At 37.8% G+C, this 23,697-nt stretch overlaps 2 protein-coding genes across 9 annotated transcripts in view; one reads left to right on the forward strand and one right to left on the reverse strand.

The window, feature by feature from the left end:
• The first annotated feature begins 1,435 nt into the window (after nt 1-1,435).
• Nucleotides 1,436-3,463, forward strand: LOC100890577 (actin-binding Rho-activating protein). The gene has a single exon (XM_030974379.1). The coding sequence runs from the start codon at nt 1,787-1,789 to the stop codon at nt 2,285-2,287; it is 501 nt and encodes a 166-aa protein (XP_030830239.1). The 5' UTR covers nt 1,436-1,786; the 3' UTR covers nt 2,288-3,463.
• A 1,890-nt stretch (nt 3,464-5,353) lies between these two features.
• The window catches only part of LOC754420 (calmodulin-regulated spectrin-associated protein 2), a 43,730-nt gene continuing 25,386 nt past the window's right edge, over nt 5,354-23,697 (reverse strand). For 4 of the 8 annotated variants that reach the window (XM_030974373.1, XM_030974374.1, XM_030974370.1 and 1 more), the window contains 11 exons: nt 23,079-23,241; nt 22,074-22,265; nt 17,531-21,329; nt 16,635-16,759; nt 15,842-15,938; nt 14,942-15,083; nt 13,989-14,090; nt 11,996-12,421; nt 9,708-9,826; nt 8,998-9,161; nt 5,354-8,610 (listed from right to left, as the gene is read on the reverse strand). In XM_030974373.1, coding sequence (XP_030830233.1) covers nt 8,487-8,610; nt 8,998-9,161; nt 9,708-9,826; nt 11,996-12,421; nt 13,989-14,090; nt 14,942-15,083; nt 15,842-15,938; nt 16,635-16,759; nt 17,531-21,329; nt 22,074-22,265; nt 23,079-23,241 — 5,453 coding nt within the window. In that variant the 3' untranslated portion in view covers nt 5,354-8,486. The remainder of the gene's footprint in view (nt 8,611-8,997; nt 9,162-9,707; nt 9,827-11,995; nt 12,422-13,988; nt 14,091-14,941; nt 15,084-15,841; nt 15,939-16,634; nt 16,760-17,530; nt 21,330-22,073; nt 22,266-23,078; nt 23,242-23,697) is intronic. The other 4 variants (XM_030974378.1, XM_030974375.1, XM_030974376.1 and 1 more) reach the window with 4 other exon arrangements.

The raw sequence follows: 23,697 nt of genomic DNA on the forward strand, positions 1-23,697 counted from the left end.
AAAAGTATATTATTGTTACAAGGGAAATCAACTTTATTATTTTTAATGACTGTTTATAAAAGCACGAAAATCATGAAAAATGACAATTTCATTTCAATATATATTATTGTTACAATTAGGGAAATCAACTTTATTCTTTATTCTTTGTAATGACTGTGTTTATAAAAGCACAAAAATCATGAAAAATGACAATTTCATTTCATTTTAGATCTAGAAATCATGATGGGAAAAAGTGTGGCGAGTTGTCCGAAAAGGCTGTGGCGAGTTGTCCAGGGTATTGTGGCGGGTTGTCCAGGGTATTGTGGCGGGATGTCCAGGGTATTGTGGCGGGTTGTCTTGGGGCGGGTTGTCTTTGTGGCGAGTTGTCCAGGATTCGTATTCAGCTATTCATAGGTTTTAATTGTTCGAGGTGAAAACCAGTTCTCACTGGTTTACAGCTGCCCTGGCCTGCAGCTGATTTGAACTCGTCTAGACGCGCTCAATATTTGTTTTTGATTTAGGTCTAGATCTAGTCGATACTGGACAAAAATGTAAAAGTGGCCTGGAGCTGACTTGAATTATAGGCTAGATCTAGGCCTACTTAGATTTGGTTTGGACGGGGGTGTGCCGCTCAAGCTCCGAAAGCCGTACCCATTTTTAGGGGTCATTTTTTTTTCTCGAAAAAAAGACAAATTTTTCACAATTTTCGGGTGTTATGGAAATTTTGGAAATTTTGAAAAACAGTCTGATTTGTTATGGTTGTTAAAAGTGGGGGCGCTAGTGTAGCAAGGTATCCAAAATATAGCCTACTAAAACAGACCCCAAATTTTGTGGTCATCATTACCCTAACCCTAACCCTAACCCTAACCCTAACCCTAACCCTAGAACCCTAACCCTAACCCTAGAACCCTAACCCTAACCCTTACCCTAACCCTAACCCTAGAGATAATGATAAACACGAAATTTGGGGTCTAAAATTTGAGGTCTGTTTTAGTAAGCTATATTTTGGATACCTTGCTACACTAGCTATATTTTGGATACCTTGCTACACTAGCGCCAAAGTGGGACCCATGTTTAGGGATTTTTGTGTGAAAAGGTTACCCATTAGAGCGGCACCCCCTGTATGTCCTAATATGTGAGTCCCCCCCCCCCCCCCCCCGGAAAAAGGGGGGGGGGGGGGTGGGAACCCCAATTCGCCAAAAATTTTATTGGCAAAATTTATTATAATGTGAATGAAGACGTCATGTAAGATATTGATAAAAGTTAGGCCTAGATCTACATAATTTGGGGTTTCTGTATTCTACTTAGAAAACGTAAATATTGTATTCTTTCCCCGGAAAAGGGGGGGGGGGGGGGGGGGGTGGGAACCCCAATTCGCCAAAAATTTGATCGGCAAAATTTATTATAATGTGAATGAAGACGTCGTGTAAGATATTGATAAAAGTTAGGCCTATACATAATTTGGGGTTTCTGTACTTAGAAAACGTAAATATTGTATTCTTTCATCAATATTTGACTTCAAACATTTGTTTCAAAAATCCTTGCAGAAACGTGTCTTAAATGAAATTACAACATTCCTATATTAATAATTTTGTAAATGAGAAAATGTTATAAATGAGATACTCGATCCGTCTGGGGATAGAGCAACTGGTGAGTTAATATTATTGTGTGTGCGTGTATTTGTGTGTGGTGGTGTCCTTAGGCTTCGAGGCTTGAGTGAATTTCGTCACAGTTCACCTGATATTTTTTATTCATTTACAGATGATTTCAGGATTCTAGAGAACTTAGAAAACTTTTCCGGTCCAAGATGGATCTCGAAGAAGAAAACGCTCTCCCTGGTGATGACGATGGGACGGGAGAGGTGGCCGGTGGAAGCCTGAGCAGCAGGATAGCCAAGTGGAAACATGTCGAGGACGAGCACAAACACAAACAACTCATCAACCCTTTCTCGGAATGGGCGGGGTCGTCCACCAGGACAAAACTCGACAAAGACGACCCCAACTACGCCCGCCCCGTCGAAGGCTCGATGACGGCTATACGAGGGCAGAAGGCTGGGGAGCGCATCAGCGGCGAGATCAAGCAACTCGTCGGCATTATGCAACAATATGGGCAAAAACAGGCCACCGATGATGGGCAAGTTCGTTATTGGATTCGCTTTGGGAAGCTTTTCGATGTGTACTCGAATATTTCAAATAAACTGGTCGGGATTTTGATGCGTGCCAGAAAGCAAGGACAGATCGATTTTGAAGGAGAAATGCTGTGGCAACGAAGGGATGATCATGTTATTATTTCAATGCTGGAACAATAATATGAAAATCAAGTTTGTCAACAGTTTGGATATCATTTTGTTTTGATAACTCTTGCAATTTTTGTTATGTGTGTGAAACTACACTTGTGTAAAAGCAATATCTACTGATTATTTTTGCTTATTATAGCGGAAGTAATGTTGAGAGTTAATGTTCAGGCCTGCCGTTTTCTTGTCAATTATTTTCAGTTGATGATTTTATATTCATGGATATGAAGGATTGTTTGCGAGATTCATATTTTGATTGACATAGGCTATTTGTCAAACTAAATACACATACAGATGCCTGCATATTATAATGCTCATGTTTAAATGATTCATTCATATAAGCTGATTGCATTTGGAGGAACTGTTATCAATTCATGCATGGTTATGCAATAATCTAACATACTTTATGTACTTCAAATGTGATATTTCAATTTAAGACTGCCAAATAAATAAAGTATATCTTCATCTACAAGAGAAAGAATAGCTTTAAGAGAATTTTTTGTCAAAAACTATTTTAAATCTTCGGATGACAACAATTCAGAGCCTCTTTGATCTTCTATGTTATCTTAAATATAATGTTTCATCAAATATTTTAGAATGATAATGCAAATAAAAAGAAATTACACAATTCTATGTTTCTGTTCATAATTATTTTCCATATTTTAATGCTGCACACATGTATCCAGCCATTTTGTTTACAATAATTATACATTGTATATGCACACAACAAGTGGGACTTTTTACAGACAAAGAAATAACAGTTAAAATCTACAACATTAACGGGCACAATATCTATTGTTTCTTTAACACTCAAACACCATTCATTTCTGGAAAACATGGCATTGACTATACACAGGCGAGTATTATACCTTTAGCATATCTTTAAGAAAGACAAAACACAACTAGATAGGTTTATTTGAATCTGAAGTATGGAAAATCAACCGATTTACATACTAGCATTTTGGCAGCGTTTTTATAACAAATATATTCATTAAATCGGACACAATCACATGTACGTGTGTGTATCAAATCGGGCATATTCAGGTACATTAACATTCACTTCTTAATGACAACATGCATTTTATTAAATGTAAGACATTAACTTATTAATTGAAAGATTTGATCTGATTTTAACTGAAAGCTATATCAGAATACAGTTTACACTCATTGCATTAAATGTATTACAGTAAGTTGTTGAGGGAAAAAAATGAAATTATTTTCTTTTCTACACATCAGAATAGTTTGTGATCCATGTTATTTTATATTTTGATAATTCAATATCTAAGAGAAACTAATATAATTATGTAAAATTATGTAAAATGACTTCCAGTTGAAATGATTGCAAATTGTTGTCCTATATTCAATGTTTTGTTTTCAATCATGACTCAGATTCTACAGTTAATGCAAGCTTTACCATCAGAGTAATACAATACATATAGTTGAAATCAAATGCATCAAGTATGATCATGTAATTAAGTATGAAAATGCATGAAGTGGAGTCAATATACACGCGGGTACAAAGTATGATGTATAACTTTCAGGTTTTTGCATTTTTCAATGAAATATAAAACCACAAAGTTTATACAGGGAACATGTGAATGTCGTCAACACCATAGATTATTTCCAGATAGCAATAATTAAATAAATCTTTGCAACTCAACTGTTAATCCATGGATTTGGTTTAATGAGTGTTGTACAATTTTGGTGATTTTGTACACAGCTACATTCATTCTAATGTGAGAGAATGATTACACGACCTACATGTGCAAGTATCAACTTCCTATTAAAAAACATTAAGGCAGATAGCATTCTCAAAAAGGAGTTAATGTCAATTTTGTCTCATGAGATTTTATTTAGAACGATGGAGACACTATATAAATAGATTAGCGAACTAAAGGCGTACAGATGCGATCAATGAGTATAGTCCATCCTCGCTAATAATTGCTGTAGACATTCCTAAGTTTATCCGGGATATTCCATGACAAGTCCTGTTTTATTAAAATCTCTTTTTAATATTTTACCAACCACTCTGCATTAATATAGCTAATATGTCTCTTCTGAATTCTAGTTTTCAAGGCATTTATTACTACCACTAACAGTTCTGATTCTTGAATTTTAAATGGATGATCAAAGTATCGATCCTCAACATTCCTAAAATACAAATGTTTTCCCACGATCATGTGCGCTCTCATTATTGACAAGTGAATAGACTTTCAAAATACAACTAAATGTCGGCCAGCCAGGCTAGAATTAACATATACATGAATGCATCAAAATCAGCATTTACAAATCAATGAAATTTCACCCAAAAAATAAATCGCACATGCTCAGAATCTCAAATCATATTTTCTCTATAATAAATCAACTCTAAATATATTTGATAAAATCTATGCTAAAGGCAAATAGGCGATATAACTCTTGTTTAAAACCTTCAATGGTGTCGTTAATTCTACTCTGAATTTCAGCATGTTCTCCGTGTCCCGTTAATAGGAGCTATACAAGGCATTAAATACATCCATCTGTACATCCGCATTTGAATTCAATGCAACTTTATAGTACACAACTCAAATTTGACACTATTCTATGTACAAAGTAATATATTATGTACAGCATTATATACAAACTTCATGATCTACTTTACACAAGGTTATGAAACATTAATATTAAAAAAAGAAAGATGATCCCACGTACAAACGTCACATCGCCACTTTACCTACATACCGGTACATTCATATATTACCATAAGTAGATACAATTATAACTGTGCAAATGTTTTGCCTTATCTATTACTTCTTAACATAAATACAAGAGAGTATTGAATAGAAAGAAAGGGAACGGTGACCAACTTTTATCAGGTAGATAGATATTCTTTTAGCACAAAAAAATAAATGATGGAATGTCACAAGGCATGGAGAAAGCCAAAGTAATCTTTATCACCAAGCAAGAGAGAGAGAGAGAGAGAGAGAGAGAAAGGCAAAATGAAAATAAAAATGATGAATTCAATGTACCGAAAATAACAAAAATGTGATAAACATAAGAATATGTATAATCTCAAACAAATATACACATATTATTGGTTGCATCACTGACGTTGCACAGATATTTCATTCATGTTTCAGATGAACAAAAAAGTAAGATATTTTCAGCATGGAAAAGTTCTACTGCATGAAAACCTTCTAAAAGGGCCAGGCAGTAATTACATTTCTGAACCCTTACAGATGTAATCAATTAGGTAAAGAATGCCAGAGAGAAAGAATTAGAGATAGAGAAGGAGAAGGGTGGGGGGGGGGGGGGGGGCGGAAGAAATTACCAACATGTATGAAAAAGTGCCGAGAGGAAAAGAAAAGACATAACTAAGATGTAAAAATAGCAATGATGGGGAGAAGAAGAAAAGACAGAAATGGGAAAGAGGAGAAAGTAAAAGAACTAGGAGTTTTCTCATCTGGAGCAGTTTCCACATTAAAAACAGCTATCCACACACTTCATATTATGCAATCATTCCAATAATGAAATGCAATAATGAAACACAAGATGAATTTTTGCTACGTAAAAATAATTCTCAGAAAATAACACACTTGATCATTTTGCAAGCAAAAATAAATAAATGGAAGCCCATGAACAAACTAGCTTTCTAGTAAACTAATGATAGACACACCAGCAAAATAACATATAATTAAACAAGTATATTGCTTCTACATTACAAATAAAAAATAAATAAATGCTCCTCTATTGTCAATCAGTATTTTTGTGTAAAAAATAAAGTGAAGATCGTCTATTGACTAGATTGGTTGGTTATTATTACATACACCCATTAATAAAAACAAAATATCTCTACTAGAATCATTCAATTAATTCCAAAAAGTCACAAGAAAAAGAAAGATATCCCATTTTCCTTGTCTTGTCAATTGCCATCCAAAATGAATGAATTCAAGAGGGACCTCAAAATTAGTAACCTTCTCAGTGCAATGTATTTCCACAATGACGTGAAGAAATGTCCTTCAACCTTAAGTATACAATGTAGGCCATGCAGTGTTAGGAACAAAAAGTGCATGAATAAATAAGTTCAGAACATTTCACCCAAATAATGTACATCACATATCTTCATGCAGAATGAATCCTTATAAGTTTAGCTGACCAAAATCAGCCCAATATGTTAAAACTACACCTCTACAATTGATAACAAACAGAATAAAGAAAACAGTGTTGCAGAGAAAAAAACATATTAAATTGCACTGCAAACTAAAGGACTATAAACATTTGAGGGGGTCAGCGCAATAGTGTGTTTACCTTTAAGTCATTTTGAGATATAAAATGCGCATGAAATTTGTTATCACAACACGTGAAAATGAAGGATTACATCATAAAGTTAATTATATTATTTGAAAAATTTAGCAATAAAATTAGGGTACGCATTCACAGGATGAATGGCTGTTTTTGAAATTCATTACATTCACTACAATATACTGTCTCCCCCCAATTAGGGTCTGTGTGCATCAATATCAATAGGACAAAAACAAGGCACAAAGGAATCTAATTAGCTGCAAAAGCAAGCATGATTACAAAACAATGAAAAGTCAATAAGTCATAAGAAACAGTAAATTGAAAGAAAAAGCATGGGTATCAAAGCCATAGTGTAGTTCACAATACACCTATCAATAATATGAATATTCTCATCATCTACATGGGACAAGAATATAACTTACTTTTAAAGTCCTTGGAGATATCTTTTTGAATGGTCCTTTATAACACAGAACTTCGAATAATACCAAAAGGGTGAAGAAACATTGGTACCATGGCAAAATATTGAATATACATTGTCTTTTATCTTCCTAATACATTTTTTCACTTTGTCAGTATGAGAGCTCTTAATCATCCAAAATTAATGTTAAGATTTTGCTTCTTGCCTACTTCTAAATTTGTGCATGACATAAAATGAAATGAAGAGAACATATGATAAAAGCAAATACACAGTATATCCAAAAAAAAAGATTACAGCATTACTGAGCATGTAAGTACAAAAGTTATTTCCACTTGTGACGAAAAGAAAAATCTGCTTTCTATTAATCCATCACTCAAAAGGCAGAGTGTGTTTTGCTCCTACATATCATTATGATAAACATTATAGGTTATATTCAACATGTTTGTTGTTGCCAAACCACCATAAGTAGTAACGTAAATGAAAATTGATTTGAACTCTGTGCATATGTTGCTGGTAATAAATAGGTTTGTAAATATTTCACAGTGAAAAGAGAAAGAGAGACATTTAGCTATATACAAGCTATAGTAGATGTGTTTCACATTCAACACATTAATTGCACATGGTTAAAAGCAGTTTGGTATCATATAATGTAACTGCATCCAAATAAAGACATATTCCATATTTGTTGTCAACGAATCAAGAATGTGATCGATATTGCCAATCAATAATGATTACTAGTAAATCAAATAAAGAAATGTATGTTCAGCACATAATTTGTACCCAGTGTTTATCATTTTGCAAGCATTTCAATACAGCGTAGCCTGTACACATAGCCACAAATGCTTGTTATTAACAAACATTCAACATTGCCTTGTAGATGTAGTATCGCTCGAGCGATGAAACCATACTATACCATACACTACAGATCTGAACACATCATGTGATTCGTACAAAGTATTCATTTCATGAAGCCTAGCAAAGAGACAAGGTTACTTGAATGTTGATAACCACATTTAATTGTCTTCATATGGTTTCACTCAGACAAAGAGTCTAGGATGCCATTCAATATTTCATACACTGTGAATCTTAATGTATCACAAGAAGCCATACATACATTATCTCACTCCAGTACCATTGCCATGACGACAACTGACCTCATCAAGACGACCTCCGCAGATTTATCTGCACGTGTATGGCACGTGACTGTGATACTGGACTAAGTCTAGTCCATCATAAACTATGAGTTGAATATGGCAGCCATGCATGAATTAGTTGATTACAACTACATGTGGAAAAAAGAATCATGGAGGTATTCACTTAAGATCACCTGACCTTTAACCTTTAACCTCTGACCCACTTAACATCATAAAAATTCAATCATCATACTTAAATCTCTCAGTTTCATTAAATATAATGCCAATCTTTCACCTCTGACAAGTCACATACCGATGATAGTTCTGGATGGCGACACTACTTGACCTTTTGACCTTTGAACCCTTGACCTGACCTGTACTACTATTTCTTTGTGGCGACTGCTCTCTTGGACTGCCAGAAGGCACTGCTGATTGTGACACCGTCAATCTGCACTGACAGGGACTTGGATGGAACCTTGGCAAAATGCTTCCCACCAGAGTTGTATCTGGAAAAAAACAAAATCAAACAAAAACATATAACATAATTAAAAACATCATACGGTAGTTAATGGTCTAGCAGCTAGTGAATAATCTTATGCTTATCAATCAGTTGATCAATCAATCTGTCTACCATTTTACATGTATCTATCTATTTATTTACCTCTCTATTTTTCTATCTATTTCTATTATCAATCAATCTACCTACCTGTCTATCTATCTATCTATCTATCTATCTATCTACCCATCCACATATCTGTCTATCAATGCAATTATATATCTATCTAGAGATATGTTCATGTAAGTTTTCAATAATATATATACATGTACTTGTAGAACCTCTGTTACACATTGTAAGAAACACACATCCACTCCTCAGAGCAAATTTTGCTTACTTGTAGAGAGTGTCGGTCATCTTATTGGTGATATGCCTCGGACCTGTACCATAGACCTTGGTCAGTTCCTCGGACTCTGGAGTGAAGCTATAGAGGGATCGGAACTGAAGGCTGTGATCACGGAACAAGATCATGAAATGCTTCTGGTCTGCCTTGGCAATTTCCTGTTGGGGGAGAGAATTGATGAATGGACATGGGTAAAAACAGAAACTGGCATTTTCCTCTAAAGATACCGTCGTCGAAATTGTGAGCACAAAATCTCTCAATTAAAACCACTGCTTCTTTTTATTCCTTTTATCCAAATAATATGAGATCATCAAAGCGATGATATTGAAATTGTATGAGTGTACCTCTATGCTCTTGCTGTACATGTTGGTATAAAAAAGGAGTTGTTACCCTAATATTGTGCAAGCACCTGAAAATGAAATGGAATTTGAAAGTACCATCCTCCCCCCCCCCCAAAAAAAAAAAAATAAATAAATAAAAATAAATAAATAAATAAATAAATAAATACCGGTAAATAAATAAAAAAATGTTGATATCATTTGACAGCAGTGATTATTGGGTCAGTAATGTAGTCAAGTCTTGGGGTCCTCATATATCAAGGCAAGGAGAATAACTCTGGTTTTAGTTCTAAGCAATTACAACTTTGTCTTGATACTGTCCTTGTACTGTACTTAATGCAAAGTAGGTATATACATGCTTTGTACCTGTAGAACTTTGTCTTTGGTTTTCTCATTGACGACTCCTGCCAAGATGCAGTGAGAGATAGCATTGATGATGATGTGACGATTGGACTTACTGGTTGGTTTCACAAACAGCTTGGGACCTGTGACATTGGGAGGGAGAGAGAATCTCTAAATGTTATCAAGACTCGAGAGTGTCCAAAACCCTTCATAAAATTCCTTTTAACACTCTAAGGATGCATTACCCATTTCATTGCTTCTCCATATTCATTTATCCCAGTGTGTACAATGTACAACACAACTGTGGGTCTCTCCTAAGAATATTTAACAAATCATGGAAGGTTTAACCCTTTTGGACTTGTTTAATGTGATATACTATAAAGAGTACCAGGTACTACATTCCCTACAAAAACCATTTTGGAAATTCATCAAATTTGTATATATTTCCATGTTTTTAAAAGATAAATATCATATGTAGAGTTAGCAATTTTGCAATTCTAGTCAGGTGTTTATCATTCTATCCTCCCTGCATATTTTGCCTACAATTTTAATTGGTTAAACCACTCATATTGCGTACTACATCTAACAAAATTAATGTGTCTTTATCATTGTATTATTTGAATTAAAATGTATATATATATATATATATATATATATATATATAGTTATATATATATATATATATATATATATATATTACTGGTTCCCTTTCAAATCAAGTCATTTTTTCACAAATAAAACAAGTTTGCACTACATCAAAACAACACATCAACAAACTTCAACACTTTTTGCCAACAATCAACTATGGGGATAACAGTGAGGGAAGGAACTGGCTAACAATCATGAAGTTTAGAACAACACACCCAGTAGATTTGAAGTCAGGAAAAAGGGAATAAGGAAAACACTTTAACGCACTGAAGTCCACCAATTTTGCAGGCCCTTTTTTGTTTTACAGGAGATATATAAATGAATATATTCTTGGCATTTTATGATGCCTTTTAGCATGACATGGGCGCAGCCATTTTCTTGAAAATGTGACGTACCAGTTTAAGTTTATAATGCACCAAGCTTTAGTTCAAAAGACTTTTTAAATCATTAACAAGACCTTCATTTTCCAATGAGGAAAAATCATAGCTGAGAAGGTAGGGATTAATATTTGGTGAAAACTATATACATGTAACAGGGGAACAGTTGCCAAATCTATTGCATTTATGAGAAACCTTCACCCCAGAGAGCACCAACTTATTTATGCAATTTGCTTTCTTGCAATTGGAGTACAAAGGATAATAGCAGGTTAAATTCATTCCTGAAGACAACTGATGAAGAAAAGATCATCACTTGTCTTCAGGAATGAAATAACGTTGTTGAATTTTCCAAACACAAGCCAACTATTACTTCATTCTAACACATACCTTCAACAAAGCAAATGTGGCAACCGCAATGCTCACAAAACTTTCCACATTTTAACTTTGTTTTCTATAAGGTATTCTTTATGCCAGGGTAATATAAAAGTAAGTATCAAAACATCAATATGAAAATGTTATGGAATTATATATTGATGAGATATGGAAGGTATTATTCATAAAGTTGAATCATCTGTGTTCATGCTTACATGATAATATTTGATGATAATATTCAATGATAAAACACTAACAACCAACCAATAATTGGTTGATATTAATCATGAACAATGTTAGAGAAATATTTTTGTGGATAATCTTGAATGTTAGTGACAAATAATAAGTATAAATTCAAACAAAACAATTGCATGTATACAACCTACATTAAAATATGAACTGCATAATACATGAGAGTACCAAAAACAAACAGAAAAAGACAGATGTAACATGCATACAAAATAATATTCATGCAAAATCATTTTGCACTTACAAAGAACAAATATATGAAATATCACAATAAAAACCTGCCTATATACCACAAGCATCACATCAAACCAAATAAAAGAAACTAAAATGAAGATTAGATGGACTGGTATTTCATAACCTTGCTTTAGATTTATCAGGAGGGAGAGAGGTAAGAAAGAAGCAAATTAGAGGTTAAAGTAAATGAATAATTGGAAGGAGAATCTCATTGCGGTTGAGCTCTTGTTTAGGGAGAAGAGTACCGGTAGATGTTTAGCATGTAGAAAAAAATTACATTCATGCAGGCAGGTAATACTGGGCTAGTCTAAGACTAGAGCTTTGTAGATTTTAATATTTTGATTGATACAACTCTTGCATATTCTAGTAGTCCATGCAAAATAAATATTGCGGCAGGCAAACATCGAGCAAACTTGAGACGGTAAAACGAACCAGCATAATCAGCCGCCTGACTTCCACCGGAGCCACTGCTCTCCTGGGATGCTACGCTCGGAGAAACATTGGCAACAGCTCCCTCTTGTGGTGACACCACAACAGCCCCTGATTCAGGGGATTGAATCTGAGGGAGGTTGTGAGAAATAGGTTTCTCTGGGGAGCGCATCGGTGACAGATTACCGGGTAGGGTGTTAGACCTTGGTCTGGGGGAAGGGGGTCTGCGTTTGACAGCCTCTGGGATGCGCCGTACAGAGGAGGGGGACTTTTTGGCCCCTTGGTCGGCTGGTGCGGGAGATGCTGTAGATGGGGGTGTTGTTGATGATGATTGGGGAGGGGCCGCAACAGCCCCCTGGGGTGCGGGTTGGGGCGGGGGATGGGGTGCGTCTCCTTGTTGTGAAGGAGCTGGAGCTTTTGATTGATTCTCTGTTGATGGGCAGAGGTGGGTATGATAGATTTCAGGGGAAAAAAAGAAAGAAAGAGAGGATAGGGTGGAATTATAAGCTACAGTTCAATGATTGATGAAAACGAATGATGAGAAACAAACACCCTCCAAATTAATTCTCCGCACTCCCCATACAGTATGAATCAAGCAACCATTAAGGCAGGCAAGGAAAAGTACATATCTTCATTTTGAATAGGCACTGACAATAAAGAAGACATCACTATTCACTCTCTTTATTTCTCTTCTTTTAAAAAAATGCATGAATTCATACTTTGTATTTATTTTGAGTGCATTCCCTTTTTGATATTTATATATCTCATACAGTGTGCATGGAGCAAGTGCAAAAGCTTTGTCAAGACATGGATGGTGTGACATTTTATTTTTTGTTCACAAATAAGATTACAGGTTTTGTGTTTGTGAAAGAGAGATAGCTAGGTGTTAAGATAAGCAAAATTAGTTCTATGGCGAAAACTACAGTTTCTGAGTTCCTTCAATTATTAATGATCAGAGAAGGGAGCAATAATTATTGTACGACATCATATTTCATTTAAATTCCACTTCAATTTAACATGTTTGCAGTAGAAAGTAACATCACACTGGGAAATAAATGAGGAAAGAATGATTAGAAACACCAAAAACAAAAACATAAAAACACAAAACATAAAAACACATAACATAAAAACACAAAACAAACACTGATTAAGGAAAAGCTGGTCTGTAAGAGAAAGTGAGTGGTTAGTGTGCTGAAAAGTTGAGACAATGAAAACACAAATAAATTAAAAATTAATTAAACAAAACGTTTATCAGTGATTTACATTTTCACATGTTGAGGAGTATTGCATCTCAAAATTTAGCTGACACATGTGGTTAGTGCTATAAATCAATCACACCAACCATACACATTGTGTTCTTCATCATATTGAAGTCAAAATCATGTTAATGGTCATGAACAAATTCTCAGACTCAGCAGTTAATCCAAAATCTATGATCGATTTATTTGTGAAAAATTTAATATCAATGATAGTCCCTTGAAAATCAGCTTAAAACTCTTCAGCACCCAAGACATTTGAGGTACAAGCATCATGCAGGCCTTTATTATTTAGTCTCTAAAACTGTTGATTTCTTCTCGCCATCTTATACTTTGAGACCTAAACAAACTTCAATCTGTTACTGAGAAACAATCTCTATCAAGGTTTGGACATTTAAAATATGAGGCACTTTTGTAAATACATGCGATTTGCTCCTTTTCTATATTTCTACTTTACTTTTTCGTTGTTTTTGCCTTATTAAATGTTAATGCATCTTGTAGTTCATATTTCCACTGCTAATATATCTGGAAATATATATGTATTTTTGTTTTGTTTTTTGGGATGGGTTAATTCCTCTAAAAGTCAAATTGTTAGTAACAACAACACACAACACCACACGGTTACATGATAAGAACTCTGGGAATAAACATATGAGCATAAGCACACGATGTATTGGGGGTAGAAACGTTTAAGTTGGTGATGACGATGAATCCACACAACACTTAGATGAGCTACATACCAGAGCCCTGGGGCTGGGGTGCTGTGGCACCTGCTGTAGCACCTGCTACAGGGGCTTCCCCTTCGGCCGATGACTGTATGGTATAAGACTTCTTCTGTACACCTGAATATGGGTGGATAGTACATTGGACATGTAGGGGTGTTTGCATGCACTATGATCCGAGGGACAGCCACCAAAGACGAAAGCAATCTATGGACATATAGCATGGTGCTACATGAAGCATTTGCCCGATGGCTGTGGGCTAGAATTCTCGTCAGGAAGGCGAGTTTTTCAAAGATATTTTGCTTGCTCCACAAGAGCAAAACAGGTGGCGTTCAACGATGATCAAATGAATTCTGTTTTAAAATTCTAAATCAAGATTTGTAAATATCATGTATGCGAAGGTAAATGAGTGTTCAGGAGCCTGTGTATCAGGTAATGTATCATGAATCCATGACAAGAAATGTAGCACCCTGCAAAGCACTGATTCCCAAACTAAAGCAATGGCAGAAACAAAGTTTACTGGTACCTACAAAGTACAAGTAGCAATACATGTATCATCATAATGCACACAAGATACATACAAAGCAATAACTACTTAGAAACGTTCTGAAGATGAAATGTTGAAATGTTATATTTTCTTTATTAAGAAATAGAAAGAGCATGGATATCATGAATATTACAAAGATGCATGCCATCATATCATTGCATCCTTTCTACATCATGAAAAATCATCTCAGCAAAGCACTTGAAAAATTCTGGCAGAAAACCTTGCTCTAGAGTATTAACTATTAAGCCTATGAGATTGGGAGAATCGAGTCGAAAATAGGTTAAGCAAAAGACTTAGAAATGTCAATTAATGTCAGATTTCATACAAGAATCTTCACAAATGCTACAATAACCTATCACATTGTTCTTCTAAAGAAAAGTCCATACCAGCACTACAAGTAGATCTGTACAAGTGATAAACTTACTGAGTCCGATGTCTGAGGCACCATCCAGAGCAGTATAGCCATGACTGTGTGTTGGTCCCTTGTCTGATGTAACCATCTGTGACTTGGGGCGGGGTCGGGATGACTTCTGCTTTCTTGGGGGTGGTGGCACACTGTCAGGATCCTAAGATATGCAAATAAGGGGGAAATGTATGATGTATGATATGGGCCATGTATTATAAAGCCTTTTGATTGATCGTAAGTCTATGGCTCATCGTGTATTGATCAAACTTAAGATTAATCATAACTCTTTATAATACGCAGCCATGATGTGAAGCAGGATGAAATCAATCCATCACCACAACGTTCAAATAAAAAACATGAGAATCAAACTGCAGCAAGACGGTTCAGAGAATCTACTTTCTGTGGAAAGAACCTCCTGCAGAAATCTAGACCAAAGTTTTAGTTAAAATGTTGAGACATAAAAAGCACAAAAGAAAATTTGGTTACAAAGTATGATGGTCAACACAATCGTTTCCTCATACCTCATATGACCTATATTGTTACAGAGTTGAATTTTGCCACGGAGCAGCATCTTACGACACTTTATAATCAACCTGATGAAGATCTATGCATCCCACACACACAAAAAAAGAAAACAATCATTCACAAAGACCCCATCTAACACAGTTCTTGAAGGTCCCCTTTAAAACAAGTTATATTTTATTACAGTTAGTTTCGATGGCATGACCCGTTTCACAAAGCCTTTTTTCAATGACAAAAGACAAAAATCAGTGACAGATCTGCTAATAACCAATCAGAAGCATGGATTTCAGTAGCTTATAACAAAAACTGTCATTTGTCACTGATGACATCAGACAAGTTTTGTGAAATGGGGCCTTGGGCTACTAATAAGGGATATTTTATAGAATGTTGACTCACCAATTCTGCCTGTTTCTTTCTCTGGTATTCCTGTCTAATCTGTTCTCTCCTGGCTGCTTGCTCTGCCTTCTTCATCTCAGCTTCCTCTTGCTTTTTCCTACAAGACGAGGAAGAGAGTGAGAAATGTGTCTTTTTCAAGTAATCTTGATTCAAACACAATAAGGTGTTGTAAATCTGCCAGAAAGAGTATCTTTCCAAAGTTTTGCCAGTAGGAAGGTAAATTGCCTGAGAAACTACAAGTGAAGCTTCCATATTTCCATTAAATTTTGAGAAATTTAATTCTGGTAAATTTGATTCCACTGATATTTGCTAGTGTGACCACACTACAGGAAGTTTCTTATGTGACTAGAATCAACTCTACAGCTAAGTGTGATCAGTTAGAATAGGGATCATAATCAGCCAGTTCATAGTTGCAGTTTGAGCATGAGCAGATAAAGGCCATTGCAGACCAAATTGTGAAATACATAGAGACAAAGTACTGGATATGAAAGTTATGTAATAGTTATTCATTTATGCACAAGCAGTGTACTCCATGATACACAGGTGGAAGTATTCTTTGAAAAGGGGAAATAAAAGCTATTTATGTAGCACATCCATCGCTGTAGGAGTGATTATTTCAAAATGTACATCGTGGGACCTCTTTAAGTTTTGAAAATCTGTGGGTATTCAGGGTCATTTTGGACATGTGCTGACCGTAAACTGGTCTATTCCTCATGTTGACAGGATCGGTAATCTTAACACTACTAGATGTTTAATAGACATTAGATTCTGTATTACATGGAAGGTATCTTACCTAAGCTCCTCCCTCTTCCTCTCTGCTTCAGCCTCTCTGGATGCTTTCTTGACCTTAGCTTCCTCTTCTCTCTTTAGACGAGCCTTCAGGAACATCTCCTTTTTCTTTGCCAACTCATCCTGAGCCTACCATACCAAGGTTGCAATTCAAGACAAAGATGTTTAAAGGCATTGTTTAACAATGTTTCCAGTTTTACAAACCTGAGATGCATGGCCCTACGTGTTATAAGTGTCTGTGATATGGTGTAATATTGAAGCCCAGAACAAATTGCGCTTCAAAATGATCAACAAGTGCCTCAAAAAAGTAAAAATCTTTGAGTGACTGGTTTTACAATACTCCTTTCCCCCAATAGACGGTAGTGTTAAACCATTGGGAAAACGGATTTTTGAAATTTCAATCGTAAATATCTTGATAATCAGACAGGCAATCGGCTTGTAAAAGTCATGGGATTCCTGACTGACCTAAAGGTTTATAAATATGATTGCAGCAAGAGCCAAATCCAGGATTTTGTTCAGAATCTGAGGCAAAGATACCCAATCCCTTTAAGTTAGCTAATTTTTAAAACAAAACTGGAAAGATGAGTTCACTTGGTTACAGAAACATCATGAACTCAACGACAAGAGAGATTAAAGAGATTACTTTACATATTTTGACGTTCTACTTATCAGTGCCCCAGGCCCTGACCAGTGACAAGTGTCAGAAAAAAAAGTGTACAAAACTCTGACGGAAATGGCTATCGTTTTCATTTTAAGAGAGGATTTGCATGCCCTGTTTCCAACTATTTTGAACAAGGAAAATGCTTTTTCATCATCTTGTTACCCGAAACAATGGACAGCTTTGTGTAATGTGAAGTCATATTTACATAAAACGGTATAACCATTAAGAATTTGACTGACCTTGTCATCCTCTCCGATGATAAACCCTGCAGCCATCCCACTAGTATCAGCGGCATCATCATCCTTGCTCATATTCAAAGGCTCTAGAGGGCGCACTACCATGTCACTTTGAACAAGAACGTCTTCTTCCCCTTCACCTACGATTTCATAAACAGATGGAGGAGCCTGCTTCTTGACAGGAGTCCTCGGAGGCGACGTTTTCTTCTCCTGAACTTTCTTTGGTGGTGCTTCCTTCTTTCTCTGGTTAGCTGGAGGAGCTCGAGGTTGCTTAGGAGATCCAAAATCAATGTCAAAGGCCATGATAGGCTGACCTTTCTTCTGATTCGCTGGAGGTGAATGAACTTCTTCTTCAGCTGACATGTGCTTGAGTTGTGACTGATTCTCATTTTCTAAATTCAGATTATGACCACTGTATGTTCTTTCCATGTGTACATTCGCAACAACATCATCCTGTTCAAGATGGTCTGGAATAATATACTTGTTATCGTTCATCTCTGACTTTACATACGTGACGTCTGATAATCTTTGAGCATTGGCCGTTTGCTTTTCATTAAAATTGTCTGTTGGTTGGTTATGCTGTGATAAGGAGAATCCTTGGGGTGACTGTTGCATATGCTGCATTTCTTGGGGACTAATTCTTTGTTGTCCCTGTGGTATATTGAATGCAGGATTTTCCTCCAGGACATAGGGATCTTGTTCTGAAGGCCTTTGCTCCCCACTATCAATGTAGAACCCTGTCATTTGACCAGCAGTGTCCTGTTGAGGTTGTGATGGAGCTCTTAGAACATCTCTGTGCTCTGGGCTATCTCGATAATCACCATGTTCTTCTTGTCCCATTTGTCTCGGTGATTCCTGAACCTGTCTCGGTGAATCTTGAACCTGTCTTGGTGAATCTTGAACCTGTCTAGGAGATTCATGCATGCCTTTCTTGATTTCATCTTGCTGTAAGGATAACCTCATAATCTGGTTCTGGAGCTGGGATAGATTAGCATTAAGCTTCTCCAGAGAAGTGTTATACTCTTCCTGGGTAAGGTGCGGTGAGTGAGACCCCGAACTGGATCCTCCTGGACTCTCAGTTCTCCTGGGACCTGGTGATTCCGATCTCATACGTGGACTATCAGAATCCCTGCCAGATCTTGGACTCTCATTGGACCTTCGTCCACCTTCAGCCATCTGTACCTGGTCAATGTGGCTCGGGCTGGGCTGCTGAGCGCGATGTTCTGCCTGTGGCGGAGGTTGGTTAAGAGGAGTTCTCTGACCTTGCTGTTGGGACATTTGGTTCTGCTGTGCCAGGAAGTATGCCTGTGTCAATTGTTTTTCCTGGATGGTGTGCTGGTGTTGTTCTTGTTCCGATATGGGAAGTTCTTGCAGAGTTGGCTTCTCACGATTGGCACTGAGGGCTGCAAACGTTGTCAACCCTTGTGGTCGGTGAGCATTGTCTATATTCCTTTGATGTTCTGATCTTAAGTGACCTTCACCGTTGGCTTCTTTCTCCTGTTTTTTGTTGGCCAACACTTGCAGGAAAGCAGCCTTCCCAACTCGTTGCCTCTGCTTATTCCATGTGCGCTCAAGCTTGTGCCTCTCATAATCCATCAATCTTCTTTTCTCTTCTAGCCGGAGTCGTACATGTGTCAACTCCGATGAAGATACACTTCCATCTCTAGGCTTTGCCGTGTCTCCAGAACTGATATGATATCCATTGCCTGCTGCACCTGTGTTAATCGGTGTTACAGAAGAAGTGGGAGTGGTTGGAAATTCAGTGTTAGGTGAATGTTTAGGTTTAGCAGACCATGTGGTCAGAGAATGGTTAGGAGGTTCCCTGAAAGCAGACTGGTTAGATTGGAAATTTGCTACATCTGTTGCAAATGTGTGTGGGTTAGTATAACTACTTCTGTTCTGTGCAATTGAATTACGAGGTTCGATATTGGGAATATCATGAACTGGAGGTCTAACTGAACCAGACCTTTGATCTACAACCGGTTGTGACTGAACAGGACTGGGATGGTTAACATGATCTTGTGTTAGTATGGCACCGGTATGTGACAAATTGACAGGCGTATCTCTCTCCACCCTAGGACTATATCCATTTTCTTTCTGGACAGGACTAAGATCATGGAAGAAATCCATAGCAACAGGTCTCTTATCTTGATGTTCAGACTGGACTGCCTCTGCCGTCAGCTTGGGGGACTCTACGTCTGGATTAGTAGGAGTGTTAGAATGATTAGTAAAGGATTGTGACATACCTGGATTAGTGTTGTGAGGATGAAACTGTTGCTGTTGCTGCTGCTGATGGTGTCCCCAAGTAGAGACACCACGTTGATCATAGGCCTCTGGGTCGACTTGCTGGCCGTATGGGTTAGGCTGAGAAACGTGATGGTGCGGGGAGTGGGTGCGAAAGTCATGGTGAGGATTACCATGGGGGTTGGAATGAGGATTACCATGGTGAGGATTAGCATGCTGGGGGTTAGAGGATTGGGGATTGAACTGTGGATTAGGTTGATACTGGTGAGGATTATGAGGGTTGGAATAAGAGTCATGCATGGAATATGGCAAGGATGAAGGTGCAGCGGCTGAAGAGACTGGGTTCTGGAAGGAGTGGGAATGTTGAGGGTGCGGCTGGTAGATCTCTTGGTCAGACTGACTGCTCGTCATTCCATCTGGTCTCATGCGGAAACCATGCTCACTCAAACCTTGCATAGACCTGGATGCCGATACCACTGGAATTCCAGCCTCCTTCGCATCATCAACTGTCATGGCTCCTTCTGCTATAGTGAAGCTCCTGTTTCCTGAGGGAGCACTACAGCTGTGGTGATCATCATCTTGAAGTAGTTGTTCGCTCCCACTTATAAAGAATGCTTCACCATGTTTACCTTTTGCTACTTGAGGCTGGTTACTCTGAGCAGCAGGAGCCAACATGAAGCCACCAGCCCCGGCTCCTCTAGCAATGCGAGCCCTTTGCAGAGCAAGATCCCCTGCCAAGGAATCAGCAATGCTCTCTCCACTCAGGGGTGTCGTTGCATCCACACTCTCCGATGAATCACTTCCTTGGTCATGATACTGTTGAGAAGCAGCATTCATTCTAGGATCACCTGACCTGTGCTTGTTGCGATGCCTCATATGATCTCCCCTTTCATCCGTCTTCCTAATCTGATGCGATTTCTCTTTCAATGGTCGTACCATCGCAGGCATAAACTCATTGGTCGGACCCCGAGGAGAGCCTAGAATATCAACAGGATGGACATCCAGCTTCAGATTCTTCCTAGACATTGTAGAATCCATACCGCCATTTTCCGACGCTGGGCTCATAGCACTATCTAAATGTTCTCTCTGACTACCTCTGAAGGTCCCAGGACTAGACACTGCTCCCTGACTTCCGTTGACACCATTCATAACAGGATCAGTTCTGTGGGTGAGCATGGGGTTGTACGAAACCTTGGGATCACCAAACCCTCCCTGTTGCTGCGACATCCTTGACGATGTCAAACTCTCGACTTCCAAGTCCTCACTCTCGACCTGACCCTCCGAGGTCACAGGTCGTTGCTGGGTCAAGGTCATTAACCTGTCCTGACCCTGCTGCTGTCCTGATTGATAACTTCCCTGTGAGTTTGGAGAACCCATTCTCTCTGGGAGGGGATTGATCTCAATGTCTAGACCTGAGAAGTCTTGGCTCTCATTCATGTCACTATCGATGCTCACATTAGCAAGGAGACTGCCTGCTCGGCTAGACATCATGTTCACTGTTGTTGGAGATTCTTGTAATCTTCTTGGTCTGGTAAAGGTTGCAGTGTTTTGAGGAGTCCTAAGGTGAAAGATAAACAAGGCAAAATTAAAGTAAATCAAATGCATTGGTGCAATTTCTCATATGAAAAACATAGTAAAGTCAAACCTGTCTATAGCCATCGCCCAAGGAAAACACTAAAAGCAGTCGTCGTGGACAGGTTGGCGTTGCTGGCCATTTTAAGCCGATCGATAAATCTAACAAAGCTAGTTTCTTTTTCGGCGTCTAAAAATACAACAGAGTGGTATCGTTTTATTTGGTCGTTATGGACAGGTGGTCGCTAAGACAGGTTTAACTGTACTATGGAGTAAACATATCGTAGTATGTAAGGATACCATGCACAGATTACCAATTTATGAGAAATTATTCACTTCTTTATGGTTTCAGTACATGCCCACCAACATTTTACACTGCAAGCTTCAAATCTTACTCATGTCTGTTCTACCTCACATCAGATGTTGAGAATCAAAGAGATTTAATTCCTTTTCATACTAAACATTCATATTTTGACATAAAACATTCAAATCTGCCTTAAATATATGCACAATTCAATGGAATTCATACAGCACAAATGTAAAATATTCAGGGACCCATTTCTCAAAACTTGTCATTCGTGACAAATGACAGTCTTTGTTATAAGCTACTGAAATCCTTGCTTCTGATTGGTTATCAGCAGATTTGTCACTGATTTCTGTCATTTGTCATTGAAAAAAGGCTTTGTGAAACGGGTCCCAGGTACTCCATTATCACAGAAAGAAAATTCACCTGTTCTCCTGCTGTTCTTTCTCCTCCCAGGCCAGGATGGATTGTGATCCGGGGTGTTGCTTCTCCCTTGACGTGGAGCGCTGCAGGGATCTGGTCGGGAACTCGCTGGGTGAAGCGTTCTCGTCTCCTGGGCTCTCGCCAAAGATGGAACTTCTCTCCTGTTGCTGGCGGTTCAACAGCCTCCTCTGACTGCTATTAGTAAACAAACAAACAAATGGTTAACAAGCTAATACATTATAATAATAATAGTAATAGACATATAGCGCCGTCTATCTAGAAATTCTATTCCGAGGTGCACTTATTATTAACCCGGCTTTAGCCTAGCTGCTTTAACAGCGCTCCAGCATTTCAAGGAATTCCTGCCAGGTTCCCATTTACCTCACCTGGGTCGAGTGTGGCAAATGAAGATTAATGCCTTGCCATTAACCTTGCAGACAAATCGAAGTCCATTGAGGAAGAATTTTAATACCTCAGTCACTCCAATGAGACTCGTGACTTCAGACTGACGACCGTCCTAATAAAAATTATATTACCCTGAAAGGCCAAGAATCGGTCAGTTTGGAGTAGGTGCCGAGTTGGTTTGGAAGTGAAGATCCCATATTCTAATTACTGGTAACATTTTGTCTGTTCAAAACCAGGAAGGCGTTAACTCCTACATTTTACCACAGAGTTTATGTCCTCTGACTCTGAAGAGATGGTGTATTTCAAGGTTTCACCAGCCTTAAGATTTAGCAGGTACAAGCTCAAACCATTTCATAACTATCCCAAATCCCCAACCAATGACAGTTTTCTGGACAATATATTAAATTTGCTGCTACATGCACATCAGACACGAGACCAATGGAAGATTCTAGGCTTATATGGTGTACCTAGGATGTGTGCTGGCATGGTGTGCTCCAATATAACAACATCAGTAAGTAATTGCCTCAATAATGTAGTAATAATGGGTAAAACCATTCTTTTGGGACCAAACTAGAACTTCTTTTGCCTAAACAAAAAACTTACTTTGGACTTGATGGTACTTTGGTGAGATCCACACTCTGCATATCTGTCTTGGGTGACTGTGCATGAAAGCTTCTCTTGGTTGCATCACTGATAGGAAGAGGGGGCCTTGCTGCCATGCTCATCGGAGAGTTCATCTGTGTGAATGCAGATGACTGAATCCCTCCTGCAATGAATGGTGTAAACACAAGGATGAATGATCAGGGCCCCCGTCTTAAAAAGACTTACGATTGATCCAAATCAATCGCAAGTCCTCTAATCAATCGCAAGTTTGCAGTTTCCTACCTCTTATGTACATAGTTGCAATTGATATCAACTCTTGGTAAGACGGGGGCCCAGGTGTACATACCTTCCATCATTCCAAAGCTAAATCTTCTAAAGCTAAAATTAGGGTTTTTCTCAGGGTAAAATTAGTATATTTTGTATGTCTTTGACACATATGTTTAAAGAACAACAAAAGAACCTAAGGTTTAAAACATTAGTTTGAAGGCTGAAAAATGGGAATGCTCCCTCCAAAATAGGAATGGTTGGCCCCTATGGATGGGAGAAATATGACTTTTTGACAGAAAACTGGTTGTAGGATACATGCCCCAGTGGTGATTGGTCTGTGGTCACTAACCTA

This window comes from Strongylocentrotus purpuratus, unplaced genomic scaffold (assembly GCF_000002235.5).
Source record: "Strongylocentrotus purpuratus isolate Spur 01 unplaced genomic scaffold, Spur_5.0 spur5_scaffold_7, whole genome shotgun sequence".
Classification (NCBI taxonomy): domain Eukaryota; kingdom Metazoa; phylum Echinodermata; class Echinoidea; order Camarodonta; family Strongylocentrotidae; genus Strongylocentrotus; species Strongylocentrotus purpuratus.

What these genes read in the sequence shown, in the direction of transcription:
- LOC100890577 (XM_030974379.1), top strand. Translation starts at nt 1,787, where the DNA reads ATGGATCTCGAAGAAGAAAACGCTCTCCCTGGTGATGACGATGGGACG.